General features: G+C 41.5%; 1 protein-coding gene across 1 annotated transcript in view; it reads left to right on the top strand.

Annotated features, from left to right (window-relative positions):
* The window catches only part of TGFBI (transforming growth factor beta induced), a 40,868-nt gene extending 24,803 nt beyond the window's left edge, over window positions 1–16,065 (top strand). Inside the window, exons 8-17 of the mRNA XM_081185615.1 lie at window positions 932–1,144; window positions 2,153–2,290; window positions 3,873–4,009; window positions 4,608–4,744; window positions 6,737–6,867; window positions 9,888–10,012; window positions 11,487–11,589; window positions 12,785–12,864; window positions 13,929–13,953; window positions 15,821–16,065. Of these exons, the coding sequence (XP_081041741.1) occupies window positions 932–1,144; window positions 2,153–2,290; window positions 3,873–4,009; window positions 4,608–4,744; window positions 6,737–6,867; window positions 9,888–10,012; window positions 11,487–11,589; window positions 12,785–12,864; window positions 13,929–13,953; window positions 15,821–15,861 (1,130 nt within the window). The 3' untranslated portion in view covers window positions 15,862–16,065. The remainder of the gene's footprint in view (window positions 1–931; window positions 1,145–2,152; window positions 2,291–3,872; window positions 4,010–4,607; window positions 4,745–6,736; window positions 6,868–9,887; window positions 10,013–11,486; window positions 11,590–12,784; window positions 12,865–13,928; window positions 13,954–15,820) is intronic.
* The last annotated feature ends 211 nt before the right edge of the window (window positions 16,066–16,276 follow it).

The raw sequence follows: 16,276 nt of genomic DNA, 5'->3' as shown, positions 1-16,276 counted from the left end.
AAAAAGACGAAGCTGCATTTGTACTGAGTCAGTAGCCAGAAGGCAGACAGGGAGCTCAGATGAATGGAGAACTAGATAAGCAATAACAAGCTCATCAGCACTTTCCATGGGGAACTAGATGAGCAATAGCAAGTTGGTCAGCACTTTGAGCGATGTGCTAGATGAGCATTAGCCTGGTTCTATGTAGCAATAGCAAGCTGGTTTTAAAAACACCAAACCAAACTCAAGGCTACCCACTCACCTCCTAAGCAGGAAACTAAAGCACAAATAAACCAGGTCTTTGTGGCTTGAAATGGAGAACAATGCTCAACACTGGCAGGTCTTGGTCAAATGTGGTGGGGGAAAGAAAATTTTGGAAATTTATTTATTAAATCACTCTAGCCCCCCCATAACAATTCTCTGGGCATCTCACACAATGAAATCAAACAGTTTTATATTCAGCATAAAGCAGCAAAAGTCACAATGAACTAATTTTGAAAAACCATTACACAATTTAAAAATCAAAACCATACCTCCATTAAAAAGTGTGCATCTGCTTTTGCAGATGAGTGTCCCAAACTCATTTCTTGGCAAAGTGGAAATGTTTTTGGAAACCATCAGGGAAACTTTGTACATATCTCAAGAGTACAAATTCTCTGGCTAATTTAGGACATTACAATGATGCTAATTGGCTTCAAAGCTGTACTATTTTCTTCCCTTGTCTCCAGCTTCTTGCAATTAGTGTGCATATGTACGTACAACATGCATTTTGTTCTTTTGTGGGGGGCATGATCAGATTAAAAGTGATACCTTGTTGTTTGGTTTAATTTTCATTCCATAGCCTACGACACGCTGGTAGCAATTTTCAAGCCACTATATCTTTCCTTTTAAAAAATTTTAAAGAGATTTTCCCTCTTTTCAAATCTTCTTGGTATATTTTGTTTCCATGTAGACCTGCTGAGCAACCACATCTTGAAAACAGCCATGTGTGCAGAAGCCATTATTGCTGGTTTATCAATGGAAACACTGGAGGGGAACATGCTGGACGTAGGCTGCAATGGCGACGAACTGACTCTTAATGGAAGGCCCATCATTGCTAACAAGGATGTCATCGCGACCAATGGCGTGATACACTTTGTCAACGAATTACTCATCCCAGACTCTGGTAAACCTTTTCCTCATTATGATTTTGTCTCAGACAAGATGTGCTTGGTGAGCTTGCCAGTGTGAACAGTGCAGCTTAACCGCCAGGGCTGTTGTTTGGGGATGACCCCCAGGGCCTCAGCTCCAGGTCCTTTGTGTTCGGGGTTGGACATCCTGCCCATTTTTGTAGGTTTTTTCTTTCCTTATAGCATGGCTGAGCACACTGCAGAGCAAAGTGCAGATGAGACACCAGCCAGCTTGCCCAGTAGCATCTCTGCATATAAATTATACCCATTTTAAGTACCTTTTAATTATACCTTTTAAGCAACACCCCTGCTCATTGCCATCAATTGTATTCTTTTATTCGAATATACGGAGAATGCACTACAACAACCTGACCCAGTTGTGACTGGCCTAATTCCATGTCAGTTCAGCTGATGTTCCATCTGAGTCACTTGTCTTCCATAGTGTAGCTTTCCCACTTCTAAAATGAGGTTATATATGAATGTATTTCACAGAGAGAAAAATATTAAAAATAAGCTTAATGTCAACAAAATTAAGAATCAAAATGCCAAATCTTTCTGGGTTTGTTTTTTTGATAGAGGAAGCACAGCATGAGCGTTGAAATGGAGATGTAAAATGAACCATAAAGTCTCATTTTTAAAACACACTTAATGAATCTGGCATAGAATACACATATTTTTGTTGCATATTTTAATTTCAAGCTCTGGTCCATGGGTAGGCAAACAAAGGCCCAGGGGCCTGATCCGGCCCAAACAGCGTGTTTTTACATGAGTAGAACGTATGCTTTTATTTAAAATGCATCTCTGGGTTATTTGTGGGGCATAGAAATTCATTCATTTTTTTCTTCAAAATATAGTCTGACCCCCCACAAGGTCTGAGGGACAGTGGACCGGCCCCCTGCTGAAAAAGTTTGCTGACCCCTGCTCTGGTCATTCATCAGTTACCCTTTCTGTAATAAATAATAATGTTGAGACTCATGTTAACACCTTTTCTTTTTAAATTGCAGCTAAAACTTTGTTGGAGCTCGGGCAGGATTCCGACGCTTCAAAGGCTATGGACCTTTTTAGACGAGCTGGCCTCAGTTCGCATCTCACTGGAAATGAGCGGCTGACAGTTCTTGCCCCCATCAATTCTTTCTTCACAGGTAAGCTCTGGCACTCATCTGCACTCTAATCTGCTTAGTGGCAGAACCAGAAGCGTCAATCAACTCAGGACAGAATCCATACTCTGGTGGGCACTGCTGGTTGTGTGTGACAGCCATGACTGGAAACGAGGAGAGATTATAATCCCCTCTGCATGCATGAGCTGTCCCTAAAGCTTCATTTTATTGTTGAAAGTCAATTTGAGCTTGTAAGGTTGCAAGTTAAGGTCACATCTTTTTCTTTTTTTGGTGTTATTCTGGTTCTAATGCATGACTGTAAAAGGTAATGTAAAATGCAGTCACTTTAATGCATGCAGGATATGCCCATCAAACACGGGACCAGCCAGCCCGGGTTACAGTGTGATATTGGCACTGTAAAGGCATGCTGCTTCCCCAAAGATCACCTTCATTTGCGCTGATTAGTTTCTGGGGAACTCACAATTCTGCCTGATCAAAAGAATCCACATTCATCTGAATGTATTCATATCAGTGGAATAATTCACATTGTTTCTAAGGGTCACCTATTAATTCATGCATAGTATAGGGGTACCTGGTTTTGATTGAATGAACCTTACAGTGTGTGTGAAACCACTCTGAAATGATAAATATGGGGGATGGGAATCCTGCCTTTTGTCTTGTCAACATAACACCCAGTTCTTGTCACAGGAGCTCATTGTGTGTTTTGGCTTTGGGGAATGAATGGGCAGTGTTCAGCAGAGGTGGGGAAACCAAGGCTCTCCCAGTTTCATTGGATTACATCTCCTGTCATCTCTGACCATTTGTTATGCTCGCTGGGGCTGATGGGAGTCCAGCAATGTATGGAAGGACACAGGTTCCTCACTACAGATTTACACAGTGGTACCAGTTGCTCTGACAGTAACTCTCTACTTAGATGTTACCTTTAGATCCTGCTTTTCCTCTCAAGAACTCTGAGGCCGTCATGTGGACCTCAGGCTACCTCTCGCCCAAGGCGATTAAAAAAATGAGCTTGATCAACAATTGCTAGAACTTTATGACAATGTGATGCAAAAGTTTATGCTTCAATAACATTAAGTCTTTGAAGTGCCGCAGAATTCTGTGTTGCTTTTGTTACAGAAGCTAAGTGGCTATCTCTTTGGAATTGAAATACATTGGCACTAACATGGAGGGAGAAAGAGGAAATGGAGTATGCTTGGTCCTCACACTGTGGAACCATGAGCTACAAAGGAAACTGTGCATGCTGCACTGAAATATTGAAAGTGTTGACTCGAGCAGCATTTTCTCTTTTATAATAATAAGCACTTTTATTATTTTTAGTTTCAGGAACTATCAGAGTGGTGCACAAGGATGGCACTGGTGTGAATCACAATTGTTCCCTCATCAAGTTTTCTGTGTAGCCACATGGGTTGCAGATGCAAATTTTGTTTTTGCAGACACTGACTACATTTTAAAAGAAAGCAGTTGCCGGCCCTTTCTTTGTGGTGGGGGAGGGGTCACGTAGGGGACTCACTTTGAAACTTGCATTTTGCAACAAAATTCTACACAACAGCATGCTTTAGATGCCTTGTTATAAAACTATGACTCTTGGCTTTCTTTTGTTCTGCAGATCAGACTCCTACACCAGGCAGGAACGTGCTCCGGGATCACATTATTAAAGAGCAGCTTTCCTCTAAATACCTTTTCCATGGACAGAAACTAGAAACTCTGAGTGGCAAGCAGCTGAGAGTATTTGTGTACCGCAATGTACGTTTGCCATTTAATTACTTCTCCCAGTTTGAGTTTTTACTTTTAAAACAGGGTTTGTTGCTCTGGGTTCCTTTGGGAGGAAGGGTAGGGAAGTAGTAGTAGTAGTAGTAGTAGTAGTAGTAGTAGTAGTAGTAGTAGTAACAATCAGTTCAAATAAAATCCTTTCTCCAGGTACTCATACATAGCAGTTTAAATGGGGTTATTTCATTTCTGTCCTCGCAGCAATCCTGTGTTTGACCTAAGATTATTCAGTGAGTTTCACAGTAGAACAAGGCCTGGTGTTTCTGTATAGATGAACAAGCTGGTTCCTTCGTTTTCTGCACTGGAAAGTTCTTTTCACACAACACTGAATTGATTCCACTCTAGTGTTACACTGAGCTGATTTGTGTGAATGCTCTGCCTTTTAAACCACTTGATCAGCATGCAGTTGAGAGACTGTTAGCCTTGTGGGAATGTCCGATTTACTAGTCAGTTGGTGTTCAAGTACTTCTAGACCTCATGCCACAGACCAAGATGTGCAGGATCTCTAGTGTAGAAACTTAAATCATTTTAAACTTCCATGATGCTTTTAATTAAAACCCAATCCATCCTGTAGACTCTCTGCATCGAAAATGCCTGCATTGCTGCCCACGACAAAAGAGGAAGATTTGGAACCTTGTTCAGTATGGAAAAGTTGGTGACTCCCCCTCTTGGCACCGTTATGGATGTGCTCAAAGCGGATGATCGTTTCAGGTGACATTTTTAGTTTGTATTGTTAGCTTGAGAACAGTGACGTGGGAGAAGTGGTTTTGCTTTAGTGAGAACTTGAGGCTGATTATTTCTGCATATTTAATCACATTTTGAATTTTAAAATCAATTATCTGATTTAAACCTTTTTTTATATAAAAAAAGGATGGAAGAGAGACATAGGAAACTGTCCTATACAGATCCAGACCATTAGTTGATCTAGGTCAATATTGTATATACACTGTATATTGTATTGTGTTGTATTGTATATACACTGACTGGCAGAAGTTCTCTGGTTTTTCAGACAGGAGTCTTTCCTGGACCTGCCTAGTGATACTGGGGATTGATTGATGCATGCAAAGCAGGTGCTATGCCACTGAGATATCGTGTTTAACAGCATGGATTTTGACTCACAAATAAATAAATTGACACCATTATTATAATATTAAGGACACGATTTTCAAATTATTTTTATTTATAAAAATACTTATGTCACTATTCATTACCACAATTAAACTGAAAACCATACAATAAAAACCATGTAAACATTTAAAACTGGAAATCAACAATTGCAAAAGGATATTTTATTAATGGCCAGCATACATGTGGCAACATAGAAAATTTTCTGGCTGGTGTTTAAAGGTTAAAACAGAAGGCACCTGTTGTACCTCCTCTGGATTTTATTATGTTTTTAAAAAATAAATGAATCAAAAGTCCTGATGGGCACACATAGTTGTGTAGTTCTCTGTCTGTTACTGCAAAATTCTAATTGTGTCTCTCCAGTTCAAGCCTAATTCATACATTGGCAAAGCATTTAAAATTAATTTGAGGCTCTTGCTTGAAAGCTTTTCTCAATGGCATTGTAGACCTAACTTTTATTTGAATATTTAATCAAAATACATTTTTATCATTTTTGTTCTAAATGATTACAGAGGATGGAGGCAAGGAGGGACAGACCTGGTGGGGACCAAGGATCTACTAGATCCTAAGCAGCTTTAGAGCTGCAGATTGTGGCAGGAACTCCAGTTCAAGCCCATTTGCTGCATCTACCCTGGTTCCGCCTCTCCTTTAAGGCTCAGTGCTACCCAGCCAGGGTTAGGATTGCCCACAAGTAATTCAACACAGACCAATGCTGCAATTTAATTAGATCCTAACTTCATTATAATTCTTTCCGTGTTAGGTGTTTGCACTTTATCTTTTCCTCTTTAATAATAAATGCAGCAGGCCAGTAGGGCAGTATTAATTCCCTTTTGCAGATAAAGAGCTCATGATTAAAGACAGCAGTGGTCAAGGTTTCTAAGCTGATTGAACTGTGTCACCTGAATGCAAATAGCACCCAGTCAAGCCACTGGGAGGCTTCTGCTCTAATACTGCAGTGAGGAACTTTTTGCAAAGTAGCCAGATGCAAAAGTGGGAAGTGTGATGGTGCGATGCTCACTTTGGTACAGTAGGTTATATTCCAGAAATGCAAAAGTCAGAGGTTTCAGCAAACCACACACATTCCTCTGTCCTCCTTCCAGGCAAGCAAGAAGTATTATCAGAGTTCAAGAACATATTCCGGCCAAAGAAAAGAACCCAGGAGGGTGTGGCCTGTGGCAGGGCCAAAGAGAGGCTCCTGGAAAGCCATCTTTGGCTCCTGGGCCTGAGCGCCTCACCCTGCACTGCCGCTTTAATGGGACATGTGACCTGCCAACACAAAGGTCTTATAGAATCCTGTCCAGCAGTGTCCAGCCAGTTCCCTTTGGGAAGTCTTTGTTTAAGAGCTCCTTGCTCCTCCCCAATAATATATTGCAGGCACATCAGGGTTCCCTAAACACAGCAATTCCTTCTGGCGAAAGGAACCGAGAAGCCAACTAGCTCGGGAGTTCTATGTACACGTTGGGACATATGTGGAGCTCTATGCTGGACCTCTTTGTTATTTCAGCCGTGACATTTTAAATTGCTCTTTGAAAAATGCTTGAGCGTTAAATGCATATTTTCTCTGTGTATTTCTGACAGCACTCTAGTGGCTGCCATCCAGTCTGCAGGCCTCACAGAAACGCTGAACAGGCCAAGGTCCTTCACAGTGTTCGCACCAACAAACGAAGCCTTCCGAGCCATGCCACAAGGGGAGCTGAACAAACTTATGGGTAAATGTCCATAGATCTGGTTGGCTGTGGTGTGAGATACTGAGATTATTTACACTGATTTCCTTGGATAAGTGAGCTTTCCAGCATTCTGTGCTATTAGTCTCATATTCAGCTTCTCTTTTGTTTGCTTGTTGGAGACAATAGGTTACAAAAGTGGTGGCTCTGGTTTTCACTGATGTCACGAGGAATGATTTGTCCATGAGGTGACAGTGACTTACTGTCTACACCCATGGTGAGACAGTTCAGGCCCTTCAAACTTTGTGTGGGTGGGTGGGTGCACTAGATCCCAACAATTTATCACAATGAAAAGAAATATTTTGCAGAGTTGCCACCCACTCTGCTGAACTTCCCTCCCCTGCTCATCAGACTGCTGTTATGAGGAGGGGGGGGGATGTCCTGTTTTTCTATATGCTAGCATGTGTGGTTGCAAGTTCAGTTGTGTGAGAAAGAGCTAGTCTCTGTTCTCTCTGTGTGTATGATTATGTATGTGTGAAAGAATGAGTCTGTGAGAGAGAGGCAATGATAGTCTATCTGCCAGTCTCTCTGTCATGTGTGCAGTTGTCTGTGTGTGGGGAAAAGACATAGACAGTCCAGACATCCCTTATGCCTCAGTCCTTGAAATTTCCTAGTACTTTTATGGAATATTGCAGGGGTAATGAAGGAGTAGGAAAAGGCAAAGAAAGAAGAGTATCAGTCAAGATTCAGGGTTGATAAGATGGACAAGCAGTAGTAGTGGTGTGGGCTGTGGTGCATGGGTATTTATATACTACACTCTCTGTTAAGAAACAACTAAAAAGAGGTTAACAACCAACATCTAAAAAACTACTACTAATATGTTCCTCAAGCGAGAGAGGGAAACCACACCTGGGCTACTGAAGGACCTAAGTAAGAAAAATGTCATGTGTATGTCTAAAAGAGTTGCCGCGAATCATAGCAGGGAAGATGGAAATCACAGATGGCCATTAATAAATGTTGATGAATGTTAACTGGGCTGGTAAGGACAGGGGTGAGATTTTCATAGGCCCCAGGCCCGGGGGGGGGGGGAGCTTCAGCTTGGAAGCCCTATAAGGAAAGGGTATGTGAACTTGTTCAATTATCTTTCATGTAAATATTGAAACATTCTCTTGCCTGATGTGGCTTAGAAAAGAATATGAGCTGTTCTAGTGCAATGACTTTTCTCAGTTCATGCCCATCCCATCTGTGACATCATAATGCAACATCTGCTGATGGGAGCTGGTTATCCTTTTAAGTTCGCAGAGCAGCAGTCTGCACATTTGCTCTATTGCTTAACGCACAAATAGTTCGTAACTGATTTGTAGCTACCATAAGTAGCTGTGGAACTGAAACATCCCAGATGTGAACAGTCAAAATGTTCTGAGGCTTTGTAAGCAAAATATTTAGCTTACTCCTCTGAAAGCAATGAATCACCATTGATGGGAATATATAGCAAAGAGCAACTTGTGTAAGAGGAAAAAGGGAAGAAGAGCTGTAATTTCTTGTTTGATCAGCTTTATCTCTTGGATGTGTTACTCGTAGCTGCAGCTGGATTTGGGACAATATACAACCTACTTCTATATTTGCTCCAAACAATTCAGTAGCGGGGGTTGTAGTCCAGCCCCCTGCTACTGAATTGTTTGGAGCAAATATAGAAGTAGGTTTTATATGACTCTTGTGGTCTTTTCGAACTCTATGATTCTATGATGGCAGTATATATTATATAGATGGTATAATGTCTGACTGCATATCATTTCTGCATCTCAGAAATTTCAATTTTATTCTGGAGCTGAGAAAACCTGGACGATCTTTCCAGAGTTAAGGCTCACACACAAAATCCTGAAATTCATTACCTCCAGTGTTATGCCTTTGCACATGCTTTGCAAAGTGCATATGGAAAAGTACTGAATTCAATACCAAACCAGTCCATAGATGCATGAGATACGAGAGTGAATTTTCAGCAATATAATTGCAATGCTTCCTTTGAAATTCCAGTACTGTCTTTTAAATGAGGAACTACTGATTACTTTCTAGCCTAAAACTTTGCCAGAAAGTATACATATTTATCTCATCCAAGCTGTGATTCCAAGTTCACTGAAGACCAACTGAAACACGAAATCCGTTTTTCATAGTGAGGCCTTGAACCTTTCTTAAATGGATTTATCAATGTTGTGATAGAGAGCAAATTTAGATGGGTGTTTTGGGGGGGTCATGATATTTTCTGTTTTACAAATGTGCCTTTGTTGGTAAAGGCACAGAGGAAAAGATCAGTAATGTGTAAAGGCTTATCAAAACAGCTTCAAACATTTTGGTTCAGTTTCACCTGTTTCCAAAAACAGCATCGGGGTTTTCTTTTCCAGTACGTCTTCTGCCACTTTTGGAAGCACTTGCCAGACATCAGATTTATAAGCTGCTATGATTCATTGCCAGTATATGTTGGCATCCTCTTCTGCTTATGGAAGAAACAGATAGAGACAAAGGCATCATAAGCAATGAAGGCACCAGCTGCAGCAGCATAGCAGAAAAATATTGCGAGGAAATGATGTGATGTCAAATGAGCAGTTTTACTATTTTAAAAAAACCCCAGAGCACTACGGGAATCATTGCTGCTGTTAAAGGATAGAGGTTCCAAGTATTTTTTAAGTCCTGTGTCCCCTCCCCCAAATTGCAGATCACTCAGATCACACATTCATGCATTTGAAGAGCTAAGTCAAATAACTTCAATACATTCTATGTAATACAGTATAGCTGTTTATACTGCAGCCTTCCTCCTGCTGCACAAAACACTTTAGCTGCTCAGTGCTTAAGAGTTTCTTTGCTGGAAGGAATACTTGCCAGCATATGTGAGATTCTGAATATGGGCACTCTAGAGATATATGGCTGCATTCTGACTTCATGGAACAGCTGCATACTGTTAGTGGAAGGCGGAATACTCCTGATATTGTGATACTTTGTTTTCTTTCCTAAATACCATGAAACAAGTAAAATGAGCTACAGCACATATCTTGGGTCTCTTTCACCCCCAGGTAATGCTAAAGAACTTGCCAGCATTCTGAAGTACCACATCGGGGATGAAATATTGGTTAGTGGAGCAGTTGGTGCAGTTGTAAGAATGAAGACCTTGCAGGGAGATAAACTGGAAGTCAGCACTGTAAGTTCACCCCCCGCCCTTTATCTCTTGTTGTGAAATTACTGAGTTGTTTATCTACAAATACCTTGAATTTCCGAAAAGCAGACAATGGTTTTATTGTTGTATTTCTCATTTCTGTACTTGTATAATATCCTTTTATCCTTCTTCCTTCCCTGCATTTTTGTAAGAAATCATGCAAGATAGTTATAAATACAAAGACATACTCCTAATATTAACCAGTTAACAATGTTCACACAAAACTTTACCTCCCTGGGATTCTTTTGTGGGAGGCTGGGAGGGGAAGAGAAGATTAGAAGTGAGCCTCAATTTTGCATACTCTTTCTCCCTCCTCTCCTCACCATGGAGGAAATGTAGGCTTTATCTCACAATGACTGAGTGATCTCATGTTCAAATCTTCTATCCCCTATCCATTCATTCACTTCTAGAAGTGAATAGAGTAGTGGAGATAGTTCAAGGTTTGCCCTGACATATAATCTGAATAGGTACAGGGTTGTCATGGAAGGTTTAGAGGAAACTAGACAATGATGTTTATCATGTCTCTTAAACAAGAACATGAACCTTCAGACTTCAAACCTAAGTTGGACACAACTAAGACTTCAAACCTTAGTTAGACACAACTAAGTCCCGTGCCATCTATGACAAAGCTACATAATGACACTATCCACAGAGGAAGAGAGGCTGGAAGAGAAAGTCTAGTTGTGTGTGGTTAGCAACTACCAACAAAATACACACACTGTCTACACACTTGTACTGTTACATAATAACGTTATCTCATTTTAATAACCTTCTTTTCACTTGTCAAAAACACATGCAGTGCTGTTAGGAATCATGGCATGAACAGCTTCGCAATGAGCTTCTACTGATACCCTAATTGTGATAGTTTATGCAGCAATTTCCTTGATCCATGGCAGTGTTTTGGGGATTAAGCACAACCTGGTGCCCCTCAAGACTTATAGGTGCCCCTCAAGGGACAGCCTGCAGGAAAATAGGAGTCTGCTTGCAGCTGCCTGCAATGGAGGAACCACAAAAAGCAGTCTTACATTTGTTTAACATAGTCTGCATCCACATTCTTACTTATTGGAATCCCAGGCCTCTGAACACACAAGTTTGCTCAAGGCATATTACCGTATTTTTTGCACCATAACACTCACTTTTTTCCTCCTAAAAAGTAAGGGGAAATGTCTGTGCGTGTTATGGAGGGAATGCCTACGGGTGGCATGCCTACGGGTTTTCCGCCTCTAAAAACTACGTGCGTGTTATGGTCGGGTGCGTGTTATAGAGCGAAAAATACGGTAATTAGTTTGTTAAAACAAACAAACTGCTTGGGTGCAGCAGATTTCAGTGCAATATGCTGCTGGGTCTTTTGGAGAAAATTAAAAAAAACAACCTTCTGCATATTTTCTCCTCTAGAATTATTTCTCCTAGCATATGTTTCTGTTGACTTATCTCTGCTTCTTCTTTTTTTTTTCTTAAGAAAAACCACATCGTAAATGTCAACAAGGAACCTGTGGCCGAAGCTGATATTATGGCCACTAATGGTGTGATTTATGCTGTGAATACCGTTTTACAACCACTAGGTAGGTCACGTTAGGTTCAGGAATAAAAGAGATCTCCACCCCCTCCCTCAGGTTTGCTTCTCTTTCCTAAGGAGTTAAGGTCACATTATTATTACTGTGGAGCAGCAGCGAAATGCACATTTCCTGTGCAGCAGGAAACAAGTGGGTAATTCTCATCTTCCTGAGAAACATTATATTTTCAGTCTCCAAAGCCCTCATTCACTTCAACAAGGCGCACATGAAGCGTTAGGAAAACTGCATGTGCCATATACGTGATTGGAAACATTGGGAGGGAAGAAGGGAAAGTGATTTTGCAGGACTGTGAATCATAATTTCTTTTGACAATTTAACAAAAAACATACTGGACACAATATTTTTGGGTGGGTGGGAGTCAGCTTACAAGCAGGCTGCTCCTGGTGAGCCAGCTCAAAGGGCTCCTTTGAGAACAAACAGGATGTTTGCCTGCCTACTCATCCATGAGAATGATGGCAGTGGTGTTGATTTGAGCTCCTTATGGAAGTGCTGAAGACAGCAGAGTTGGAAGAGAGCCCCCAGGATCATCTAGTCCAACGCCCTGCAATGCAGGAATATGCAGCTGTCCCATATGGGAATCAAACCTGCAACCTTGGCGTTATCAGCACCACACTCTTAACTACAACTTCTATCATCCCTAGCCATTTCCCATGCTTGCTGGGGCCGGTGGGAGTTGTAGTTCTGCAAAATCTGGAAGGCTAAAGGTTCCCCACATCCCAACCTATGTTCTTAATTGTGTTCTACCCGAAAGTCTACCAGTTTTGGTGGATGGAGGGCAGTGATAGGAGCAGTGGACAACTCCTAAAAATACAATGTACAATCCAGCTGTAGTATTTTCCCTTTCCTGCATATGGCAACAAAGCATTTCTCTTAAGGAAGTATCTAGGATAGTATGTGGAATTTTATGGGTTTGTGCACAGAGCAGCAATGTTTGGTTTCTTGGACAGACTGACAGCAGAGTTCGAAGCACTGGTATAGAGTTGTTTCCATTGCATTTAGTTCCTTCCATAAATTTGTGTCCTGCCTGTTCATTTGATGCTTAAGGTAGCTCAAGAAACAAAACACCAACCCAAAATAAAAGCATTACAACAGAACGCTGTAACTTGGTCTTCTAAATTAATGGAATTAGAAAACATCCACAAGTGTATTTGAATGTTGTTTGAACGTTGTTTGTGTCTTTTAGCTTCCAGGCCTAATGAAAGAAGCGATGAGCCTGCAGATCCGGCACTGGAAATCTTCAAGCAAGCCTCTGCATTATCCAAGGTAAGCATAATGCTCAAGCAGCATATAGAGACATTTCTGATGTCCCTGTATTTGGACATGGACAACATAGATCATATCACTGGAACCTACATTCAGATTAAATTATTATAATTTATTTACTTGTTCCACTTTTAAACTGCCCTCTTCAATTAAGATCCTGGGGCAGCTTGTAAAATATCTAGTTGAAACTATAATAAAAGCACTAAACCTTTAACCACTAATTTTATCATCATCATCATCATCATATTCAGGCTCTCAAAATCAACACAGCAGAGGGCAATGTAATCACAACAGACCTTGAACACATCAGTCTCCTGGGTAGACAGATGTGTCTTAAGCTGCTATCTTCCAGATCAGTTATACTCACATGTTGTGAAGAGGGCAGGGAGAGAGCCCATGTGAGTTAAGGACTTGGCCCACTGACTTTATGTCACCACACATAGAGGTTTGCAACAGGAGGTACTCTTTGAACATATCCAAAAATGTGCTTGCTTGGAAAGATCTCCCATTGATTACAGTGAGATTTGCCTGTCTGCAGCCCCCTCCTAAAATCACAATCCCAAGTATGTAGTGAACCATACAGAACCAATGGAACTGGTATCCATGGATCAGATGTGAAATACTTTGTACCAGCTCCCTAAATCATGCTATGCAATCTCTCATTTGGCCATATTTGAATGGCCTCCAAAGTAATGGCTGTGGTGCAAATGGCCTCCCCCAGGCACAGCCTGCTTTTCCCAGTTTTCTTTCCATCTTTACAGAGGCTTACGGTGGTAGCAGCCGAGGGCTGAAGTTAGACCTACAGCAGCTTTTCAAGTGGTGCAGGGGGAACTGCAGGGCACACCGATGCTGTTCTGACACAAGCTCCCTTCGGATTAGCCCACTGGTCCCTGCCCCCACCCCCACAACACTGCTCTAATACGGGCACGACCCATGCTTACTAAAGGGGAATTTTTGTTTGGGGTTTTCAATTGCACACCAATTTGCTATAAAATTATATAAATATTATTGATTTGTTTCATCTGTACAAATGTAAACGTTCTCTCTCTTTTCCCCCCTTGCAGATTTCCCACAGGAATGTTCGATTAGGTAAGCAAAATTTACATGCCACATAACTTAAATGGTTCCTCTGTTGTGTGGCAGCTACCAGGATTTGTAGTAGCATCCCTTGCCTCACCCATGAGAACCATTTGTGTTCTCTCAGAACATGGGCATGTTTAATCCACTCACAGGGACCTCCATATATTCCAGGCATCTTCACTTGATATCCTATGAGTGCTGTGTGGGTGCTTGCCAACGGAAACATTTTTAGCCACACTCTCAGTGGGGGTCATGTATACTCTGAACCCCCTCTGAATTTGCTGTTGTACCCTTCTGGGAAGCAATGCCATTCCCTCCTTTCTTACTGAGGCTTTCCTTCTCTTTGTTACTTGTAGGCTCTTCAAGGGCAATTCGCTAAGGCTGAGTTGAACTATCAGCTATGAAAAAATGTTTTGGATAACAAGGAATGTGAAATGCCCCAGTCAAAATACAAACATGTGTTGGAAGTAGGGAGATATGCTCAGCCATATTTCCCTGTCTCCCACTGCTCCTTTCACTGAGACAGACCACTGGTCCATCTAGGTCAATAGGGATCCAGGTGGTATTGTGGTCTAAACCACTGAGCCCCTTGGACTTGTTGATTGGAAGGTCGGCGGTTCGAATCCGCGTGATGGTGGTGAGCTCCTGTTGTTCTGTCCTAGCTCCTGCCAACCTAGCAGTTCGAAAGCATGCCAGTGCAAGTCGATAAATAGATACCACTGCCGCAGGAAGGTAAATGGCATTTCCATGCACTCTGGTTTCCGTCGCAGTGTCCTGTTGCACCAGAAGCAGTTTTGTCATGCTGGCCACATGACCCAGAAAGCCGTCTATGGACAAACGGTGGCTCCCTCGGCCTGAAGCGAGATGAGCACCGCATCCCAGTCGCCTTTGACTGGGCTTAACTGTCCAGGGATCCTTTACCTTTTACCATCTAGGTCAGTACTGGCCGCACAGGACAGCAGCTGCTCTCTAGGGTTTCAGTCAGGGTTTCTTCCCAGCCCTACCTGGAGATAGGGAACATTGCTTGGCTGCTTAGGCAATGTGAGGGACAGGTTTCCTTTGCCTTGCACAGTAGGCAAACAATCCCTCTCCTCTTGTCCTGCCTGGTCTAGACATGCAACAGAGTGAGGTGATAAAATCCTGAGGCAACAGAGTGGTCTATGCCATTGCAGCCTGCAGATGGTAGATTATATTTTTTGAACACTTCCCCACATTTTAAAATACACCTCCTTTTAAATAAAAGCTAGGTTCTGGCTCAGTCTGTTCCCTGCTCTGCGACAAGGGAGGGCTTGTGGGGTGTTGTTTTAACAGAAGAACATATTTTATAAATGTAATTCCCCCACCTGGAATCTGAAGTGGTACTCTTCATTCTTCCATCTCAGGATGTTGCCACCAAATTAACAACAAATTATGCTGTGTATGTAAATATAATGTATTGGTCAGGAGACACCTAGATGTCTCAGTGCATACTCAGTCAAGGGATACTATACTATACTATAGTGAAGGGGATAGTATACTATTATATCATATCACCCCATTCTTGCAAATTGCCATGTGTATGCCAGAGCACTGTGGCATAGGCATCCAACTTCGTTTAATGAAGCTTAGCAAATCCAGTGGAATTAAGTATCTGGGAATGAGTGCCCGATTGCAGTCAATGTTCAAAACAAACACTGTAGGCACATTCTAAAGCATCTTTCAAGCAATTCAGTTTTCATTTGGCTGTGAACAGCTTTAGAGAGGAACAAAATAACATAGTGGTAGTAAATGGTTTACTGATTTTAATTTGAGAAGACCTCTGACTATCTTTTTGATGCAGCCATAGATGATTAATGCAGTTGTGCTTATGACAGCGTCTCCTTCTCTCCTTTTTCAGCTCCTGTGTATTCCAGATTGTTAGCCAGAATGAAACACTAAAGCAACAGCCATTCTGTATATGTAAAGCACAACCAAGGATTCAACTAGCTTTTGCCATTGGGTTGCTGAAAAGAAGGACTTTGTTTTCTACAAAACAACAACACCACCACCCACACATACACACATGCCACCATGTATTACACAAAGGTTATGTTTTTTTCAACTGAAATGAAGGGGAGAAAATAAAAGCCATATATATTTAAACCATTGTTTGATAAGCCTAATTTTGTTACAGTTGGTAGCTGAGAATTCAGGAAGCCTCAGGTATGTGTGTCTACTCCAAAATTATTTAGGCCCAGCCTCCAGTTGTGCAAGAGCTAAAAATGACTTTGATTGCAAGACATGCTAAAATCAATCCCTCTCTGGTTAGTATTTAATAAAAATGTTTAAGGTTTGCATGCGCTGTCAAGAACTG

The sequence above is a fragment of the Podarcis bocagei genome (genome assembly GCF_964188305.1).
Source record: "Podarcis bocagei genome assembly, chromosome: 2".
NCBI classification, from domain to species: Eukaryota; Metazoa; Chordata; class Lepidosauria; order Squamata; family Lacertidae; genus Podarcis; species Podarcis bocagei.
Note: the sequence above shows the minus strand (reverse complement) of the source record. Positions and strands in the feature narration are given on the sequence as shown.